Source organism: Labrus bergylta, chromosome 5 (assembly GCF_963930695.1).
Source record: "Labrus bergylta chromosome 5, fLabBer1.1, whole genome shotgun sequence".
NCBI classification, from domain to species: domain Eukaryota; kingdom Metazoa; phylum Chordata; class Actinopteri; order Labriformes; family Labridae; genus Labrus; species Labrus bergylta.
The window spans coordinates 8,761,954-8,783,497 of record NC_089199.1 but is presented as its reverse complement, the minus strand read 5'-3'; the positions used below and the strand labels follow the sequence as shown (position 1 = coordinate 8,783,497).

At 40.1% G+C, this 21,544-nt stretch overlaps 2 protein-coding genes across 8 annotated transcripts in view; one reads left to right on the top strand and one right to left on the bottom strand.

The window, feature by feature from the left end:
* arhgap9 (Rho GTPase activating protein 9) overlaps positions 1-1,795 on the top strand; it is a 46,722-nt gene extending 44,927 nt beyond the window's left edge. For all 6 annotated transcript variants that reach the window (XM_020636801.3, XM_020636805.3, XM_020636803.3 and 3 more), the window contains one exon: positions 646-1,795. In XM_020636801.3, the coding sequence (XP_020492457.1) occupies positions 646-832 (187 nt within the window). In that variant the 3' untranslated portion in view covers positions 833-1,795. The remainder of the gene's footprint in view (positions 1-645) is intronic.
* Positions 1,796-4,560: 2,765 nt separating this feature from the next.
* Positions 4,561-21,544, bottom strand: part of LOC109986207 (zinc finger E-box-binding homeobox 2-like) — a 30,151-nt gene continuing 13,167 nt past the window's right edge. The window contains exons 2-8 of one of the 2 annotated variants that reach the window (XM_065954674.1): positions 14,734-15,012; positions 13,110-13,319; positions 11,142-11,335; positions 10,319-10,433; positions 8,620-10,091; positions 8,300-8,483; positions 4,561-6,879 (exon numbers count right to left, since the gene is read on the bottom strand). In XM_065954674.1, coding sequence (XP_065810746.1) covers positions 6,233-6,879; positions 8,300-8,483; positions 8,620-10,091; positions 10,319-10,433; positions 11,142-11,335; positions 13,110-13,319; positions 14,734-15,012 — 3,101 coding nt within the window. In that variant the 3' untranslated portion in view covers positions 4,561-6,232. Of the gene's footprint in view, positions 6,880-8,299; positions 8,484-8,619; positions 10,092-10,318; positions 10,434-11,141; positions 11,336-13,109; positions 13,320-14,733; positions 15,016-21,544 lie in introns of both variants that reach the window. The other variant, XM_020636737.3, reaches the window with a different exon arrangement.

The following is a 21,544-nucleotide window of genomic DNA, read 5'->3' as shown; positions in this document are numbered from 1 at the left end:
CAATAAATGTTTCAATCCAAGCGCAAGTGGGTTAGAGCAGGGGCTACCCAACTCTTCTGCTTGCGACTCAAAACATAAATGTAAGAGAGAATGGGGACCCCCACTGTCCCTGGAGGTGCTTGAGGTAGCGCACCACCACGCGCACTCACTAATGGGCCTATCCAAACACTGGTAACAAAAGAACAACACAAAATCATACAAAAGGCTAAAACGCTTAAAGTTAATTTCCTTGTATAGACTTAAGCACTGAGTGGTAAAACAAAACAGATACACAGATGTGTTCATCCAAATGTGTAAACAGCAGCAGACACTTACATTGCAGCTGTAATGTGTAAACATGCACTTTTAGAAATTTCACGTTCATTTCAGTTTTATCTCACTTAATGATATGGTTTCATTTGAAATTGAACTAATTTGTTATATCTATTTTTACAATATCTTGGAAGGCATCTCGTGACCCCCCTCTTGGTGGCTCGCGACCCGCCTGGGGGTCCCAAATCCCCACTTTGGGAACCACTGGGTTAGAGAGCAATTTTGAAACCATCAATCCAGAGCTGCTCTTGTTTCTACTTTTTGAATTTTGTGATATTTAAAAAAAAAAAAAGAAAAAAAAGTTGAATACGATTTATCTCTCTGTCTCTGCAGAGTGTTGGAACATTCAGACACAAACCGAATGACCACCCAGAACATTGGCATCGTGTTCGGGCCAACCCTGATGCGCCCTGAGCGGGACAATGGCAACATGGCGGTGAATATGGTTTACCAGAACCAGGCGGTGGAGCTCATCCTCAGCGAGTTTGACCACATCTTTGGAATAAGAGGCCCCTCTTGATCTTTCTGGACTGAGGGGTCTTTTAAAGCTCCTCCAGATCAGAAGAAAGCACAAGTAGTGCAGCCGTTCGTCCTCTCTGCCTGTTGACTCATGTGGTGTAAAAAGGATTTCACATCAAAAAGATAACGACTGGAAAAAGGAACCAGGACTGAAAGCTGCTAATCACGTTCTTGACATCTGGCCTCCATTTAAAGCCATATTAAACAATAATAGTTAAACAAACCAATTTTAGCTGTGATACTTGTGTCTTTGACTTCGGAGCCCCAGTGTTCATCACTGCTGGAACAGACGCCTCCTTGTCCCTTTCCCTTGATGTTTCAGACTTTATCAGGATTTTTAAAAAAGCCATAAAGTGATTAATCTCATCCAGAGGATCTACATAGAAAGCAGATTGTTGTTCACTTGTATATCAAGGAATGTAAGAAAGGATGTGTCCCAATGTAGCACAGAAACAAAACTAAGGAGAACCATCTCACTGTGACAACACAGACACCGACAGAGGACAGACTTCATCTGCAGCGTGGATTCACTTCAAATCAGGAAGAAAGCAGAGATGTAAATGTGCTCCTTAAGTTGAAGATATAATAGATATATTTAATTGGAAAAATATTTTATTGATAGAATGAAGGTGCCAAGAGTGCAGAACGTTTTTTCCGGTGTACCAAAATGATCTTGTTTAGTGTGTGAACCTTCAGAGCTTCCCCTTATATTGTACAAAAAATGGATTTGTCTTCTATTTTTATCAGTGCAAACTCCTCAGATTAAGTTAAAGTATATTGTAAATATGTGAAATATTGTCATTGTAGCGCTATGCACATGTTGTTTAACCTAAACGATACATATTTTAGTCAAAGTCAAACTGATACATTTGCTTTAAGATGAACAGCGTGTTGTTGAAATATCGCCTGGACCTGATTGTAAACTCTCCTGCAATAAAAAACAAAACAGAAGTGAACAATCTTATTTAATCTGTTTGGATGTGTCTGTCGGGTTGTTTGTGTCGAGGTTGCGTGACAGATAGTAGAAGTGTGTGGAGGTATGTGGCCCTCAGAGACGCAGCGGGCGGAGGCATGCCCCTGTGATTGGTGCAAATGCTGCTTTTAATAACAGAACAAAAGAGGAACTGGAAATGCATATGTTTAAAAAATGTGGATTTTTTCCCCCCCAAAAAAGCCCTCTCACTCGCTCACTCTGCGGCTTTGGTAATTTTATATTGACTGTGGGTTTGGCAGGGGACAAAAAAGAGCAGAAAAAAGGCACAGGGGGAGAGGGCTCATCGATTTTTGAAACTTTTTATTAGCTCTATTTATTCATTTTTATGTTCGTATTATTTCAAGTCCTGTGAGTGTGGGGGGAGGAGCTAAAGCGCTGTGATGCTGATTGATGGAGACTCGTCTGAACTTTTGATTATTGTGCTGCGCTTCTCAAGGTCGAGATTTTCATTCGACTGACTTTGAAATATTTTCTTCCCATTTAGACAACCACATTTGATTATTTGCTCGACGGGCATATATGCACCAAGTCATGACAGTTTATACACGAATCCCTCAGTCATTGGTGCAGCTTTTAAGTTTCTTTTGACAGCCATACATTCAAGTGTTTCCATTTATTACGTTATTAAAGAAAAACACATAACACTATGAAAACATTTATTTATTCAGTATGCTTTTTTGTTCCCTCTCCAACTTGTGATATTGACGGATTTTCCTTCCCCAGTGGCATTAAACTGCTGTAGACTTTAGGGCTCTGTGATGTCTTTTATTCCACTTGGTGTGATGGTGCTAATTGCTCCCTAAAATAGAATCAGTCCGTCGCACACGCAATCAAACACCCGCCCTCCTAATCAGCAGTGTGTTGGTAGTAAAAGTCAAACTCTATGACTTCATCTTTTTAATGCTGCCCTCTTTTTCTCCTCTGGTTTATTTATTGGACTTATTAATGATACACCATCTAGTAATTGCAATCTGAATGTCTTGTAGCATATATTTAAAACAACTCAAAATATCAAGTAGGCCTCTTGTGAAGACTTCCTATCTTTCAGTGTATGTGCAGTCAACACTTCAAAAGATGGACCAAAGAAAAAAGGAGGGGTTCTGCAAACCTTCCGTGAAAATTTGCATACGATAACTGATTCTTGATGCCGCAATGCGCTGATGAAATGCAACAGCCTGACATTGCAAAAGTTCAAAACCATCTTCGCATCTGTAGGTAGTTATTTTGTTTGTTACAACACCAGAACAAGATGTTTTTGAGTCTGTAGAAGTTTTTCTTCAAGTTTTGTGGGAGACAGGAATTAGAAGGTGGTGAAATGTTTTCATCTGTAACTTGTCTCTCAGCCAGGGATGTCTTAAAAGTGATACGTGTTTCAGAGTGGAAATTGAAGTGGAACCCTCTAGAAAGTGTTCTTATAGTTATTTGTTTATTTTGAAATAACTGTAATTATTCTAAATCTGGCTGTAGATGCTCTGTCTTATATAATATTGATTGTGGTTGATTTGGACTAATATTTCCTGGTTTATGTACGTTATTCCATGTTTTTGTTTATGTATCTTGTATTGTGTTTGTATATATTGCTGCTCATGGATTGTCAGAGACTTTGTTAGCTATGCTACTGCATGTCGTGGCCAGGACACTCTTAAAGAAATAGATTTTTAATCTCAACAAGTTTTCTTCTGGGAAATAAATGATCAAATCAAATCAATCAATTCTTACATGAAGGTTTAGCTCTATCAGGGCGTATATAAAAAAGTTAAATGTTTCTTTCTGGATATCCTTGTTTAAAATGAATTTTCTTTGAGAAGAGAGGGTAGAAAAGAATAAAAGAGGATAAATGTTCTATGAGAATAACTTCTCAAACAGGAATTCGTTTTTCTTAAAGACACATCTGCAGTATATTACATGTGTCTCAGCCTGGTTGCTCTGATTAATATCAGTTAATCATTGAATTGATTCGGTAGCTGTGTTCATTGTTCACATTCAGGCCGCTTTGCTTGGCTGCATGTTGGTTCAGGGAATTGAAACTTAGATGTACTAAGCCCCCCGGTGAGACAACCTGTTGCTCACTGATAGTTCTTGCTGCACGTATGCAAGTTATGCTGATGTTGAACTCACTGTCATTTTTGTACAGTGCAAATTTAATTCAGGGATTTTTTATTAACCTAAATGTCATCTTACTCACTGTTAAGCCCAAAACACAGCTGAGATACGGCGTCATCACATTACAGAGTGTTGATGCTACGGTTGACTTAGTGTAGCTGATGCATGGCACCCAGATAATCTAGCCTACGTCAACCTGAAAAGTTTGTTAATGTTTCGGTTAGCCGCTAGTTTACGCAACCGGGTGTTAAACCTAAAGTTCAGTGTATCAAATAACAACAGAGTCTCTCACCCCCCTGCATTTTCCCCCCGGCCACATATGCAGGTTCACAGACACAGAGCAGCCCTCTCTGATGAATCATCCTGCAAACACACACAGCCACAAAGAAGCTGGTGTAACAATGCACATGTCTGCAGAACATGAGTGATGGAAACTGTTCACAGTGACGAGAAACTGGGAACCAGGCAACAGCTGAGCTTCAAAAATGTCTCATGCGTCAAGATAATGAGAAGATTTACCAGAAATTTTTTTTGGATTCAAGTCTGATCATTTAGAGATTATTTTAGAAATTGACTGGAAAATGCTTAATGTATGATGAACTTTCTAAAAAAAAAAGAAAAGAAATACAAGATTATGGTGACGAAGTATGTACATTTTAATTACAAATATCCACAAACATGCAAAAATACTCATAAAAAGTTAATACAAAAGCTACTTGCAAACTCTGCTAGGTATAAAAAATTGTGCAGGACACTACGTGAAAGTAAACCATTTTTTACCCTTTTTTTAAAGACAGAATTAAAAAGTAAGGAACTCTGCAAGAGTGGAGAGGCAGTTGGCATGTCACATATGCATATCTTTGGTGTTGAACAACCACACATTATGAAGTTTCTTTGGTGCCCGCTATGCATAAATGCTAACAGCTTAGTCACACCTCATGCAGCATCGTCTTATCTGGTGGTACCAGGGCATTGTGGGATGACTCACAGTGTGTGAGTGTATCTGAGGCACTTTTCATGTTGACTACACCGCAGTCAGAAAGAGGAAGTTAAAAGCTGATGTGTGTGTCCTGAGTTTTCACCTTCATACCACACCTCAACAGACAGTCCAAATGTGTGACACATTCTTTTTTCAGGGGTGTGAAAGTAAGCCGAAGCACATGCAAGTTATTACGAGAAATAGGAGATATTTTAGCTTGAGATTAAATAAAGAAGCTGTGTGGGATTGGTGCACAGATAGTGGCACAGTGCAAGATTTATTTGCTCGCTCAAAGGGAAAAAAAGCCCTAAAGACTGACTTCATGTTTTGCCACTATTGGCATCACATACAGAAATGCAGAAATGACTATTCTGCTGGCAAGGCATACAGTTAAAAACCGCTCTTTGTTTTAAAAAAAATAAGTTAACCCTCTTCCAGTTCCTCCTTTTTTTTTTTACTGCCTGGCCTTAACTTCTACATAGATTTCTGAAGAGTTAAAGCCACTTTGCATTACTTCAACCTGAAGATAAAAGCTGCTGGTACCTTGTAATTTCACAGCTTGAATGTTAAAAGTCAGGGCATCATATCCCCTACATATATTTGGAAGCCTCACTTGCTTGGGATGAAATAATCGCTGGATGTGTAAATAAAAAAAACAAGATGTAAATATTTGTACAAAAAACTACCACAGGATGATGAAAATTGCTTTTTTTTCTTACATTGACTAGGAAGAATCAATATATTAACCGGGCATCAGGCACATCTGGCTGCACTTGTAACATTTAACCTCTTACTTTGATAGCACATTTAATTAAAAGTCCTTATATACTTGTATCTTCTCAGGCTTAGTTTCTTAGCTGATGCTTTTCCCTGCATGTGAACAGTTTGTATGTTAAAATAACTTTTTTATAATCCACTGAATCCTGGATGTGATAGAACAAAAGCCTCTGCTTCAGAGTTTGTGCGACAGTCAGCAGCAGCAAGCATATGATAAGTGAAATGTCACATCTGGAAATGTCACAGGACCTCAAACAAGTCAAATGTTTCAGCTCTCTTGGCAAACACAACAAACAATTAAAAGAACAAACAAATCGAACAAACACTGTAGGTATATCAAGTCTTTTTTTTCGTGATAAAATACTGAACTTTTTATAATCAAAATATTTGGTTTGTATGGCTTCATCCCCTTTAGGCCATCTTCTTTGGAAGCTTTGTGCATTGTTCTGGTTGTAAATCGAGTACAAACTGATGCTAAATGAGATAAGAATGTCTGTGTATACAGAATATATAAAATGCATTGTATGGGCATGTTGAAGTCACCTTCTTTAAGTTTTTATTCTGGGTAAATCTGTTATATCCAGGCTTAGTTCAAATTGATCCAAGTCTCCATTCTGCTCCGCAGAATCTCTGTCCCACAACTTTGTCTTTGTATTCTCAGAATGGTTTCTCACATCGTAAATATTTCCCTCTTGTTGTGCTCCGTTCACTATCCTCGGTGAATCTTGGATGGGGCTTCCATCAAGCTCCTCTGCTGCCCCTGACACACTCAAATGTGAGTCTTCCACACGACGGTGGTCACTGACTCCTGCCTCTTTTTCTTCCTCCCCTTCGTCCTCCTCCTCTTTGAGTGGCTCCGCAGCTCCATCCGGACTAGAATCGCTGAGAAAAGAGTGCGGGGTTTGGGTTTCCTCCATAGACAGAGGGGTCTCATCAAAGAGGGGTCCTCCCAGACTGTTTCCTGCCCCCGGGGTGAGAGGCATCTCCTCCGGGTCCTGGTCTGGGTCCTGGTCTTTGCTGCAGTAGGCGTAGCGGTGGTTCATGTGCTGCGAGTACGAGCCGGAGTGAGAGAAGCGTTTTCCACACTTGTCACATTGGTAGGGTTTCTCTCCGGAGTGCAGCCGGCTGTGCTCAATCAGATGGTGCTTGTGCTTGAAGGCCTTGTTGCAGATTTTGCACTCATGAGGGCGCTTGCCTGTAATGAATGAAGAGAACATTTTATACAAAATACAAAACTTGAATAAATAATGTAATATCCTGAGAGATTAGTAGAGTTTTTTGTCGTGTTGTATACATGTATTTATAACTTTTTAAAAGCATAAAAAGGAAAACGTGAACTAAACATTTTGACTGAACTCTAAGGCGTATCAAATTTTCAAACCGACGTATTAAATAAAGGGTTTCCATGTTCTGCCAAAAACTTAACTTAACTAAAAGCATAGTTTACATGTCAAAGAATCCAATCAGACATATTCACGTCTGACCCTATGCCAATGTGTTTCTGATGGTAATCTGTCCGTAATCCAGTTCAAAAGAAAACATTTGATAGCACAGAACCATTGAATTCCTTTTATATCTGGCAGTGATAAAGGTATTACAGAAGATATACCAAATAGCAAATACATTAGGTCACCATCTGTGATAAAAGACAGATTCTTATTAATTTCCTGCCCTATAATCTGCAGGAACTGCTGTACTTTCCTGCAAGAAATGGGTGAGACTATGTTTCTATTTTTCACTTGGGACATTGTGGTGATATATTATCGTTACATTTATGGCGATGGGAGGGGAATATGTGGGCCCTGTGCAATATCATGAATTGAATTGCTTTCACTTTAACATTTTTATCTTATTGTCTAACCTGACTCCAGCTGCCTACCAGCAGCCTCAAAGCTTAATGCATGTTATAAATACCATAATAAAGACATACGTTGTATGTGTAAAAAACTGTATGAGGTATGTGCCCTTCTTTGAATTTGCTTTATACATGTATCTGTGTCTACTTGTTTTCTTTTTCAATGCTAAGCTAAGCTTAGAAAAAGCTTGCGGCAGTTTCATAATTAACATACAGATACGAGAGTTACATGGACCTTCTCTTCCCACTCCCATTGACTGTATATAAAAATGGACGTAGCCTCACTGTTTTTGAAGCCAGTGAAAGTGAAGCCAAAGCGAAAGTGACATAAATTGACATTCTTTCACTGTTGGGCAGGGGGAAACTCTTTGTCTTCTGATTTCATTTTCCAAACGAGTTTAAAGTCTGCGTCAATACTTTGCAAGTCTATTAAGTCATTTTCACTACATTATGATGTTTATGTAGTAAATCATAATCCCCTTCAGAATAAAATGCTCGAGGGCATGGCTTCCTTTTTAATTGACTATGGGACTCTGCAGAACAGCATCGATCATGCATGTCCACATTCTCATTGAAAAACTAGTTCACAAACAGATGAGTGACAACACAGTGGCTACAAAGACATCTTATACACAGTCCATGGTGTTTCCCAAAATGTCAATTTTAATTGTTTTGAAACTGTTTTTAAATATTGCAACAATCATTAAACAAAAGAAAATGACACTCAAGTAAAGTGTTTTTCACTGACTGTGCTACCGACCTGTGTGCTCGTATTTGTGTCGGAGCAGAGAGCTGCTCTTCTGAAAGGTTTTTTCACAGATATCACATGCGTAAAGCCCCTCATCTGTCTTCTTCAGTCTCTTTCTCCCCGGCCCTCCTTCCCCGTCCAGACCGTCATCCATAAGAGAGAGGTAGTCCAGAGCTCCACGGCTTAACGCCTCACCCTGTAGAGAAAATACAAAAATATACATTACATTAACCAAAATCTAAACCTATATATTATTAAAACAATGTTTTATAACATAATCAGATCAAGTTTTTTATTCATTACTCTTGCATAGATTTTTGGGGCTAACTCACCATAAGAACTTGTCTCTCCTGGTGGATCTTTTTCAGTGCTGCCTCTGCGTCTGCCTCCATCATATAAGCCATTGTAGAGAGAAACCCAGGGCTGTTAGCTGGCTGACTGAATGGAATCGCAGTAGTGCCATCATGCCCTGAAATTCCTAATCCAGACTGCTGGAAAATAGGAAATCCGTTGTATAAGGCACCTGAAAACACAGGAGGTCCAGCCCCGCTGTAGACGGGATGATGGTGAAGGTGTACATGTGAAGTTGGACTCATTCTTATAAGCTTCTGGCTGCTGTGCTCTCTCTTCTCTCCTCTGGCTGAGTTGCTGTTAACAGTTTTGTTCGCCCCGTCCTGGTCTGAGAGCTGCTTTGGCAGGGAGAGGTCCAGAGGTTCGTTCTGTGCAGACAGAAGGTGTTGAGGAGATGACAGCTCAGGATGACAGCCGGTGAGGTCGAGGCAGACTGGAGAACCGAATCCTGAAGAGGGAACTCTCCTCCGGGCTTGTGGTGATGACAGCTCAGAAGAGCGATTGATTGGTTGGCCAGGGCTTCTTTTTTCCTGGCTGGACCAGAATGCTCGGGCATCATGGAGAGGCTGAGAGGGGGAGTGCATTGCGACTAGGAGCTGCTGCGGAATGGAGTGCCAGCTGGGCTTTTGTAAGGGTGATTTGTTCCCTGAGAGGCCGTTTGTTGTTTCACTTTGTTTGCCGTTCTCCGGTTGGAGAGCAGATCTGGGAAAAAATAAAGTCTGAGAGGAGAGGTCTTTGCTGTGAAGGCTCTCAGGTACCTCCACTCCCTCTCGGTTCATCTTACAGAGGTAGCGCTCGTGCTGCAGGAGCACTGCCACATTGGGGAAAAGCTGGGAGCACCAGCGGCATGTCACACCAAGCACACCACTCTCTCCTTCACCTGACTCTCTTCTCCTCTCCGGAGACACCTTACTGTCCGGCCCTCCTCCGTTGTAAATCGCCCTCCTTTCCTCCATTCCTCTCTCCAACTCCTCGTCTTTCCTAACCTTCCTGTGAAGCATCTCCTGCAGCATCTGCTCAAACTTGGTCCCAGTGTGCAGATAAGGCAGCAGGGTGGTCCCTTTTAGTATACTGGCCCTCAGGGAGAGCTCTGCTGATGGCTCCCCAAACCGAGCCAGGTCTGCTGTTCCGGGGAAGCCTGTGTGGTTATGGTTGGGGTCCTGGAGGGAACGCTGGTGAGGTTCTTTTTGCATCCGACCCAAAGTTCTGTTGTTATCTTGAGTCTGTGATGCTATCAGAGGGCCCTTGTCATTACTGTTTCTCCCCCCGCCTGCAGAGGGAGATGTAGGAAATGAGTGGTGGAAGGAGTTTTGGCTGTGTCCGTTAAACGCTCCACTGGCTCCTCCTGTGTTCCCTCCTCCATTCAGGCACTTTTTGCTGCTTAAGTGGGAGCTGTAGGATCCAGAGTGGGAGAATCGTTTCTTGCAGTTGGAGCACTCGTACGGTTTCTCACCTAAAGAATGACAGACATAATCTATGTATTAGTCAAAATATCCAGAGGGTAGGTTGAAAATACTTTCAACTCGGTGTGATCCCTTTACTTTGTTCATAATTCTTGTTTTGCCAATAAGGTATAATTTGATTCATATAACTGGCACAATAAGTAAGGGTTAGTGATAGAGAGGGAACAATAGAAAATTGCAGGGTGAGTACAACTTTGTAGATGTTATTTTGTCTCACCACTATGGATACGGAGATGCTCCTTGAGGTGGTGTTTGTACTTGAAAGCTTTCCCACACTGCAGACATTTAAACTTCCTGGTCTCCATGGCTTGATCCAAACACATTGCACTCTGCTATAAATAAAAAAATAAATTTTTGTTTAATGATACAACACAATGAGGGACTCTGTGTGAAAAGGTATGATTGTAAATTGCATCCACAGAAATTGCAAAATAATCTAAAAACACAGATCAGTGTTTGGCTTTTGACAATGTTGCTCTGCAAAAACTTAAATCTTTACATGAATATTTGTTAAATTTTCGACTCAAATATATCTTGTTACACTTAATATGAGCCACGTTAACCTGACAAGTTCAGATAAACATCTTATTTTGATAAAAATCCAAATATAAGGCTTAAAAATAATGTGTGAATGCAGCAAGACAAATGTACGTGTTGTGTCTTAAAATGAAATGTCTTTACCTTAACAAGTTATTAAATTTAATTAAAAAAAACCCTCAAAAATATAAAATCTGCTTAAATGCTGTTCAGCTTGATTGAGGACCAATGCGGTGCTGCTAACCATTAATGTCCTGTCAAATCTGCTTGCTGCTTTGGAAGCTATTTTTACTTATTGCAGTTGGTGCAATTCAGGCCTTATCTCTGCTTTTTATATCTTGAAATAAGATGTTTATCTGGATTTGTCAGGTGAATGTGGCTTGTAATAAGTGTGATGAGATGTATTGACAACAAATTTGACGAGAACGCTTGCAAAGATTTGAGTTTTTGCAGTGTGCCTCTTGCATTTGTGAAAGTTCCTCCTTTCTGTCCGTTTATCTTACCTTGTCCTGCAATTGGTTGTGAAGTGCCAGGTGCCGCTCCATCTGTGCCCTATGGGTGGCAGTGTATCCACAGAGCGGACAGGCCATGTGGGCCCCCTCCCTGTCCTGACAGTACCTGATGTGGTCCCTTAAAGACGCTCCGCGCTGAAACATCCTGTGGCAGAACGGGCAGGCCTGCTGTGTTCTTCCTGCATCTGAAATCCAGATAGAAGAGAAGTCAGAGCATGAAACATTTCACACATTAATTCAATACTTCAATTTCTACATTTGCTTTTCTATATATTGTTTATTCTGATCAAAGTGGCTGGGAGCTGGAGCATATCCCAGGATGCATTTAGCAAGATGCAAGGCACACCCTGGATGGATTGCAAGCATATCACAAGGCCATGACATTCATCTAGTGACACCCACACTCACTCTCACATTCCACTTAAGTATACCTTTTCTATGTTAAAGGCAGAATGAGTAGGATTTTCTTCTGCAAAACTATGTATGGACATGTATAAAAAGAATCCCTCTCTATCATCACTTTTGACCCACTGGAAGTGTGCGGTGGTGGCTGTATCTGCAGACATCCTGCCCTCTGCCTGTTCTTGTTTTCTTACTTCTCTGTGTTTAGGATGTGTCTTGGTGGAGGTGCCGGTTGCCTAGTGGTTGGTGCATGTGCCCCATGTACAGAGGCTATTGTCCTCTAAGAAGACAGCCTGGGTTTGAATCTGGGCTGTAGCTCCTTTCCTGTATGTCATTCCCCACTCCCTCTCTCTCTCTCTCTCTCTCTCTCTCTCTCTCTCTCTCTCTCTCTCTCTCTCTCTCTAGCCCTCTCTCTCTAGCCCTCTCTCTCTAGCCCTCTCTCTAGGATTTCTGACTTTATGTCCTAACTCTGAAATAAAGGCATAAAAAGCCCAACAATAAACCTTAAAAAAAAGGATGTGTCATGGTGTCAAACTTCGGGCAGAGGCTGTGTGGCCAAAATCAGCTTAAATGTCTGAAGATGCAACTCCATAAAAATATATTGACCAAGTTCTAGATTGTAAGCAGACATCTGAGAGTTAGCTACTGGTTTCATTTAGAAGGAGGCGCTATGTTGAGTTTGCCGTTTACAATCTGCTTAAAAAAATCCTCTAATTCTACAGTTAAAAAAGCTGTCGTGATTCATACAGTCGCTGAACAACTCTTGGCCTCACGTAATGCTGCTTAACAAAATAAAAAGCATGTTCACTTATGTTATAAGGCCCTGTAGTTTGAGCAGAACTCAAGCTCTCTCATAGAGGTGTAGATAAGGCACCATTTATAAGTATTTTGAACATTTAAATGTATTTGTATGTTGAAAATGTTGTAACAGATATGCTGTTTCTTGTACTTCTTTTGATGCTATTAAATGCATTGTTCATTTAGCATTAAACTCTTCACTAAATACTTTTTATACACTTTATATTTTTTTGTTTTACCTCTAGTTGATTCTCTTTTGTTTTACTCTTATTTCTACTGTAATGTGAGAAGAACCGTGCATCAGAGTTTCCTTTAAGATAAATAGAGTTCAATCTCATTTTATGTTATCGACAATTGTTTTGACAGAGTTCACTTTTATATGAAATGATGTTATACAGATTACGGATATTTAAAATGCAACAGGAACTTAATACAATTTATAATCAAAAATCTCATACAAAATATATCACAGCAGAATGTTGTATATTAAGGACGCCATTAAATTGTTAAAGTTAGTGTTAAAGGAATGCTGATGACTAAACCGGTTGCTATTTATAAAACCAAAATGAAGACTGCTCGTCTAACCACAAGTGTTTGATAAGCTGAGAATAGAAAAGCCTTTGTTTCCCCCTCAATTTCTCAGAATAATACAAACATAAAAAGGCATGCCTATTTACTGCCTGCCTGACTCAATGGCAGTCATTCTAGATTGATTGATGTTCTTTTGGTATCATTGCAGCCGTTCTCCCGTTAATATACCTGTGCTCTCAGGCGAGCTGTGCTGAGCTCCAGGTGACCAGATGGCGGGCGGCAGCTCATCGTGCCTGCTGCCCGGATGGTACTCAGCTGCAGTGCCGTTGTGGTTCAGATGGTCCAAGATGCTGGCTGAGGTAGAGGCCTTCCTCAACTGGGCCAGAAATTCATAGTGGGCCAGGTCTTCCAAGGCATTCTGGGAGTCTGAGATATTACCTGGAAAGAGGGACAAACATATGCATTTCTTGTCATTTTGCAACATGTTTCTCTTATTTGTGATCGATGCACACAGCCTTATTGGTGCACCATACAGGAAATTAATGCAATATAATAAATAGCAGTCCTTTTTTTTTCTTTGTTTCTCCACCTTTAATGAATTAGAAGTCTTACTGAAATAATCAACCAAGAGAAAACTCTTACAATACAAAAGAGACTCGCCGAGGAGGCATTATCAAAGTCCTGTTGTGATCATTCATACAATACACACAACACATACAAATATAATTGTCACACAGTGCAAAAGAGCATTAAATATATCCATTTGTTTTATAGATTCAATATGTTGCATTCTTACATGGAACTGATTTTTACCAAAAACCTGTAGAATTTTACATTTTCAAAGCTCCTCGTTATTCTTGTTATGAAGGACATTCATGTGGTTGTACCTTTCCTGCTGTTACACTTTATTTAAGTGTATAATCAAGTTCTAACAGAGGGTTTACTTTCTGAGTCATTGTCAATCTATTTGCCTCGTATGTGACTGTGTGTGCGTGCAAAGAGAGTGAGGATTTGTTGTGTAAAAAGTGATACGGTGCAACTGAATCTAATGGAACTAATATGTTGACTTGAAGACTGGCAGATAAAACAATAGATTCAGGGTTCTGGTTGGCCTGATATTAAACTAGACTTTGAGATTTCTTTCTCATTCGTGCCCTTGAGTGCAGTGACAAGCAGCCAGAGAGAGCGAGAGCGAGCGAGAGCGAGCGAGAGCGAGCGAGAGCGAGAGTGAGAGAGAGAGCCAGCTTACAGCGACTTTGAGGAAGATTTTTCAAATGTTTGCAGATGTTGGCATATTTTAAGCTGTTTTTTTATGTGGTGAAAGGGAAGAGCCTGTGCGGTTGAGTGTTGTAAAAACTCAGCTTTGCCTTCATCAGGCAAGGCCAAATCACACGAGGCGAGGGAGCTAAGTGATTGTTAGTAGGCAAGCCGCGTGAGCCTTTGATCTCCTCTAAATAAAAGGGAAAGCCTCACGTCGCGCAGTGCTGATTTCAGTACCGTAACGTCACCTCTTTGATGCATGGAAATATTGTGACATTGTGTGGGATGAGTTCTTTTGTCATGCTTTCAGAAGGCTGCTTTTTCAAAGAGAAGAGTGAAGACACAGAACAGCTTGTAGGGAAGGCATGGTTATGGAGGTGTTTCTAGAAGGCCTTGAGGAGCGTTGTGAGGCTGGAGGTGTATTGCATCAGAAAAAACATTGTAGGCTTGTTTACACATAGAGAAGTGTCCTACACAGCAGTCCGACACCATGTAGTATTGCATCTTTCTTGTCCTTAATCTTTCAGAAATAATTTTTACAACTCACAATTTAAAAGGGCTTATGAGTTACAGTTCTTGGCTAAATACTTACAGTACATCCTCAAAGGGTCCTGGTCCCCCTCCCTGTCAGTGTTAGATGATATGCTGGGGTCCTCTGCGGCCTCCTGCTCCACCTGCCCCCAGTAATTCCTGCTGCCAGGGCTGAGGCTGTGAAGCCGCGTGGAACGAGCAGGGCTGACAGGCTCCTCCGTCCCCTCGCTGGGTGTCAGGCTCGTCTTGTCCAGGCTCTCCTGGCAGTCCTGGGGCTCCAGGTTCCACAGACCGACCTCATCCTCCCCCTCGGATCCCAGCGAACTCACCTGCTCAGCATCTACTGTGAGAGGAAAAGAAAAATCAATATCACATTTTAAAGAAAGAAAAAAGGACAGGTTTGTTTTCCAACTGTTGCCCTTTGCTGAATGTCAATCTCCACACTCGTATGCTGGTTTCCTAGTCAAGGGGTTCCCAAACTTTGCCAAGCTAAGGATCTATAGAACATCAGCCTCGGGCCAAGCATGCTCTTCTTGCTAAATATTTTGAATTCTTTAAACATGACATGATTTCAGACATACAGCTTGACAATATGCTTACTTATTTTTTTATTAACAATTAAAAATCTTGTTCAATGTCTTTATTTGCAATAATTATTTTATAATATCTGTCTTAACTATAATCAACAGCAACAGAAAATAGATTTCTGTGTCTTGTTATTAATTCATTACATTCAAAGTGTCTTTTGGTTTGTAATTGTTTTTAAATGGAAAGAGTTGCCTGGAAAAACAACACGTAGATTTTTGATATGTAGTGATTTGTAACATCTAAAAAGACTTATATCAAAATTGTCACAAATAATGTCAGTAGTTGATTTAAATTATTGTTCTGTTTTCCAGTCCCTCCTTAAGTGCACTATGGTCTATCCACTGTCCTATCCTCTGAATTAATTATAAAGAATTATTTTCACAACTTTTATTTTCAACAATTCAAAACATATTTATGTTTTTTTTGTTTTTTTTATATAAATGATTCAAAATGCAACAGACGTGTTTTTTCCCCTGTATAGTTTCAGCTGGTTTTAAGTTGGTTGAGCTGTAGTTTATGATCAAAACAAGCCAGATACAATGCTACATAACTCTGAAAAAGGAACCAGAGAAAAATCACAACCAGAAATTCACTGTTTGGTCAAATTCAAACTACATCTTACGTGTTGTTTGAAGTGTAAAAAAAAACAACAACTGGGTTCATTTTTGTTTTGAAGCATTACAGCATTGTCCTTTTCATGTGTCGTTGTCCAATGTGTTTCTTATAAATAGATATTTTATATGGCTTCGTGTGGTTTTATGTGTAATCGATTCAAAGAGACTCAGCATGCAACGTACATATTTGTGTGCTCTGCAGATCCAGAGCTTTAAAACAATCATCTTAGCAACAAAGTATGAGACTTCAAATAATTCCCTCTACTATCTGAATAAAATAAAACTGTAGGCACAGAAACATAAAGTCAGTCTGAGTTAGTTTCGGCGTCATTTCTGGTTTTGCTGTCTTCCATTTTAAATCTGAAAATAAATGTTAAACAGACACACCAAATAAAAACATGTACTGTGTGCATGAGAAATAGAGGATTTGTCAGCTTTTAAATTATCTCTTCAAAATTAACCTGTGTTAAATTGAAAAGTGTTATTTATAGCTTAAGTGTTTATGTGGATTTATTTATATTACTGTGACCGTACAAGAAATGCTCTGAAATCCAAAGTCTTAGTTGAAATACATCATGTACCCGCACGAGGCTTCGGGGGCAGCAGGGGTATAGCTCAGCACGTAAAAAGAAAAAGATAAATAACATATTGTCATTTCAATAGTACCCTGGAAAGACGCATGACTTTTTCCCATGGCAAAGACAATAAATGACAATCACAAACACATGCCTAGGATTTCAGCTGTAGGCTCTTATTTCCAAGGCTTGTTCTGAGGTCTCTCTGTTTCCCTCTCACTGATTGGCAATATCTAATCACAACCAAGTAATGTCTGTTTAACAACACAAATAGAGTCCGTGCCAGGGCCTTTGAAATGTCCCATCAGAGAAGGCCAGACCATTATCGAGGGGGGAGCTTCGACTCTGCCAACATACAGACGGCCAGTTCCTCCTTTTGTGCTGTTGTGAAAATAAGATTTCTCATCAGCATCCGACGAAGGTCTCAAAACAACACCATCATGCTTCTGATTAGATTAAAATAAATTCTCCACTTTTGGCCTTCAGAGTCTTGTCCCTCCTTTTTTTTTTTTTTTTATCAGATCAGAGTGAAAATGAGGTTTCACAGCTCGTTAAATTTCACAAAACACACAAACAAAGTTTATTCATTAAACTGTCAAAACAACTCTCAGTCACTCTTTTCATTTTCAGTCAAAGATTTTCATTTTTGTTTGAGCTCTTCCAAACACAACCCTTACTGGATGGCGAACGCAGTGATTGATGAGAACTTTGCTTTTCGGCGCTTCGTCACATTCAGTTACACCCCACAGCTCGGTGACAAATGCCAGAGACAGCGGCTGCACTCAGCGAGACATTTTGAGGCAATCTACCTCATCAAGATCACATCTATAAGACACGAACACACACAGATAACACATACACACACACTCATTTTGAAAGAGCCAAAAGAGGGCCGGTGCTTCAAAGAGGGGACGCCCGTACTCTAAAATGCTCTTAAAACAATTGCGTGTATTAGCTAATCTCAAAATCCAACACCTACATGTGTATCTGTTTGCATCAGCAGGCTGTGTATCCACGCTTGATTACACACATGTAGAAAGTGAGCTGATGCAATGCTCTGATTCACCCTAAGGCTAGTCACCAAAACTCAGGTCCATGCTGCGCTAACATGGACAGGAATGAGTTTCTCTTACGAGGGTTGAAATTGCTCATCACATGCATCCCCCCTGAAGCAGACAGCGATGAAGTTATATAAAGTAGTTGAGGACGACCTATCATCGCTGCAGGAGTTTACTGGGATGATAGGACATACCACTGCGCCCCTGAAAAAGAGCTAAATCTGGTCTGGATTAGCGTGAAATTGTCTCTAATTTGGCCTCAAATGGCAGTGAGTGACACAGAGCCTATATGTACTTTCATTAAAGCAGCACTGCGCCGGGATGGCTTTCATTATCTGGCCAAGTGATTTATGAATTTTGATGGCGATTGCATCCTTCAAGTTGGTCTTTCTGTGTGCATGTGTTGGAGCAGAACGGCTAAATCTTTGAACTGTGCAGGAGGTTTAGGATTGTGAGCGAGTATAGATTGTGTGTCAAGGTTAAGAAGCAGAAGAAGAATACACAAAATGCAAAATATCAGAGCACAGCAGAGTAGAAAACAGTCCACTGCTTTTGTGCATGCTGTGTGTAGTGTGCGTGGGAAGATCGTGACTCATTAACAGAAAGTGCTAACTGAACTGTGCTGCATCATGCTTGACGATGTCGATCACTGAGTCTTCTGGGGACTCTTTCTGATGGTTTGACAACAACACAGTGTTCAGATCAAACTACTTCAACCCCTCTGTCTCTTTCCCTGCCTGACAGTGATTGAATATTTGAGAGATTGACAGCCTGTCTTCCAGAAAGTCTACTCTCAGCATGGGAACCAAGTCAGATTTGACAGAAAACACCGCTCCTTCCGAGGGGCCCGTGATCCATCACGAATCTGAGCTAAAGCCTGAAGATTGACAACCTGCTCTATTTTTTTTTTTTTAAGTCCGTTTCCCAAAGCCAGAAGGAGACGCTTAACGCCTGCATACTTTCAAAAGCACATGTGTGTTGGACACGGAAAGACAGATTTTTAAACAACCACGCGAAAGAAGAAACCACATTAAAGAAGTTCACAAAAGATAAAGAAAAATAATCTCATCATGTCTCTAGTGCTGGTCCACAACAGTGAAGAGATAGTTTTCATTTAATTCGGCACTGTTTATATCCCAGAGGGCATTGACTGTACTGTAGCAACACGCTGGGCCTCAGTTTATTTTACGATGCACATATGTGATCTGGTATTGACTCAGTAATTATGTGGCTAAATGGTAAACACGCAATAATTACCAAGAAATTACCTTGTTTGTTTCATTTGGTTTTAAATGGAAACAAACAAGGCCAGGCCCAATTTAGCACACATTGTAGTCGTTACTGTTCTGTTGATTTTTACTATTCAAGATTGTCATATAAAACCTAGAAGATCCCAAATGTTATATCCCGATTGCTTTACAATAGATAATGACATCCAAATAAATAAAACAAAATTGTTTTCTAACCATATATATAAGACATTCTGGCTGTGAATAGAAATAGTGTTGTAGATGTTTTTAAATGTATTTTGTATTTCTTAACAGATTGAGATGTCTCTCACTCCTGCCCAGGGACTAAAGATGTAAATTAGCTCATCGCTAACTCTGGTAAAGCCAAGTGGCTGTACACTGTCACTGGCAAAATAATCAAACAAATAAACTGTGTAATAATAATTTTAAGTATTTTTGATACACTTGTTTTTTTTTTTTTTGTTTTTTTTTTACTGAATTTAACACAACATAAAAGTGTTAGTCACAAACCAAAAACTGTAATCTTTATACAAACTTTTAAGTAACCTTTAAATATACACAGCAAAGTGCAGAATATGCACTACATATACTCAAGTTTAGTTTCAGAATTTAAACACATTTCCATTTTACAGTCATCACTTTTGATGTTCTTATGTGAATATTTCTCTACAAATGGATGAGAGAAATCAATACTTCCCCAGATACCCAGAAGAAATGAAATCCAGGCGGCTCTTCTTCACATGATAAATGATGGTCATCAAAGTAACATCTGATACATTTCATAAAGAGCAACATGTAGGTGGTAAAACTGTCAGAAACAAGAAGAGATACGGCACTCAGACGCTGATGCATGAATAAAAACGTACTGATCCTTCATATTTCTGTGACTAAACTCCTTTAATATCTAAACACATTTACAATTTTAGTTTTGGTAAGTAGATTAAATTATGATTTTCTCATGCTGTTAAAACTGTGACAGTTTCACAGGTGTCAGAAGACTCAGCACTTGTTATTTTGAACTCGATAAGTAACCACATGAGGGTCACGGCCACCCACACGCTAAACAAAAAGCAAGTAAAGGAAGACATTTCATTTACCTAAATGAGAAGTTCAGATTCCAGGTAAATCCATATCGTTCACTCATTTTGAAAGAGAAGACATCTCTTAGAATATCGTAGATATTAAACCTGTCACTTAAAAAACTCCAACCAAGGCAACACTCATATTCATACCTGCTGTCTGGCGTTCATACGATGAGTCAGGGGAGGACCACAACCAAGAACAAACACCTCCCTCCCACCTGATCTCCTGCAACTCAGCAGCCACTCATACTCTCTCTCTCTGTCTGTTAGGGTGACGCTTCTTTCTCACTTTGACACTTTGGCCTGCTCAGGTTTGGTTTGTTTTCACCTTCCAACACCAACACTGGAACACTGGGAACACTGAAGATTACGTGATCATTTATTATTTTTCTAACAGGGTTATTATTGCACATGCAAATACACAAAATGAACACACTCAAACACAGAGTGCCATTAGACCTGGATATGTTCTGCTAAATAAAAGATTTTGACATGGGATCATACAAGATTTAAAAGAAACTTTTTACACAGCTAATTCAATTTACTTACAATCGTAATGCTGAATTTTCCTCTTGGTGTTTGCCTCATTTCAGAAATGTAACCCTTAATTAAACTGATTGAAATGTTCAAAGATTATATCACAAGAGCACTCTGAGGAAAGAATGCTCCAAAGTTAACTGACGGTAATGTAATGATTTGCTCCCCTTTAATTTTTTATGAGGGCAGAGAAAAGGAAGTGTGAACATTGTTGTCTTATGATGATGTAAAATTGACCACACTCACATAGATATTGAATGTCTAACTCGCACTGTCAAAGATCTAGTCCGATTGATTACAGTCATTTCTATGCTGGTTGGCAGCGAGCTGCAGACAAGTTTGCAAGTGGCTCTGCAAAAAAAAAAAAAAGAGACCGAAACTGTGACACTTCGATGGGGATTGTAAAGGTCAAATTAGCTCAGAGGCAGAAAATGAGACATGTGATGAAGTTTGTGATGGTGAATTCTTGCTATTTGTTGTTTGGGGAACAGTGTTGTGGTGTATACGGAATGGAAAGGGGGCTTACAGAGGTGCAGAGGCTTCAGTGCATGAAGAATACAGCACACGGGGCAAGAACAAAAGGAAAGGAAAAACAAGTGATGGATAAAGACAAAGTTAAAGAAAAGGCAGAGGAGCGAGGACTATGAGAAACAAGAGAAACACAAAGCAACAGTGTCAAACTGTCTCTGACACAAATCTTCAAACTTGATGTCGAACTGTGAAAAACACGCTACAGAGGGAAATTCCCTCAACACACACACGCATGCACGCACGCACGCACGCACGCACACAAACACACACACACACACACACACACACACACACACACACACACAATGACTTGCCTCCTGCTGCAGAGGACAATAGCATGATCAATAAAACACAGATAAGAAACACATGACAATATATTTTTGTTTGTTTGTGCGTGTGTGTGCGCAATACTTCATGACTATCTGAATTGCAATTTGAGGCAGTAAAGCTGAAGCCCATGCAGCGGTTCCACAAGTCACGGCTCTGTGCCTTTAGAAGTGCCACTCATTAGGAGACACCACCCTGTCAGAGCATTTAAACCACCACCACAGAATGTGCCGCCCGAGGGGCAACATCTGGACCCGGAGCGACCCAGAGGTCACACACAAAACAATCAGATCCAGTATTAAACAGCAGG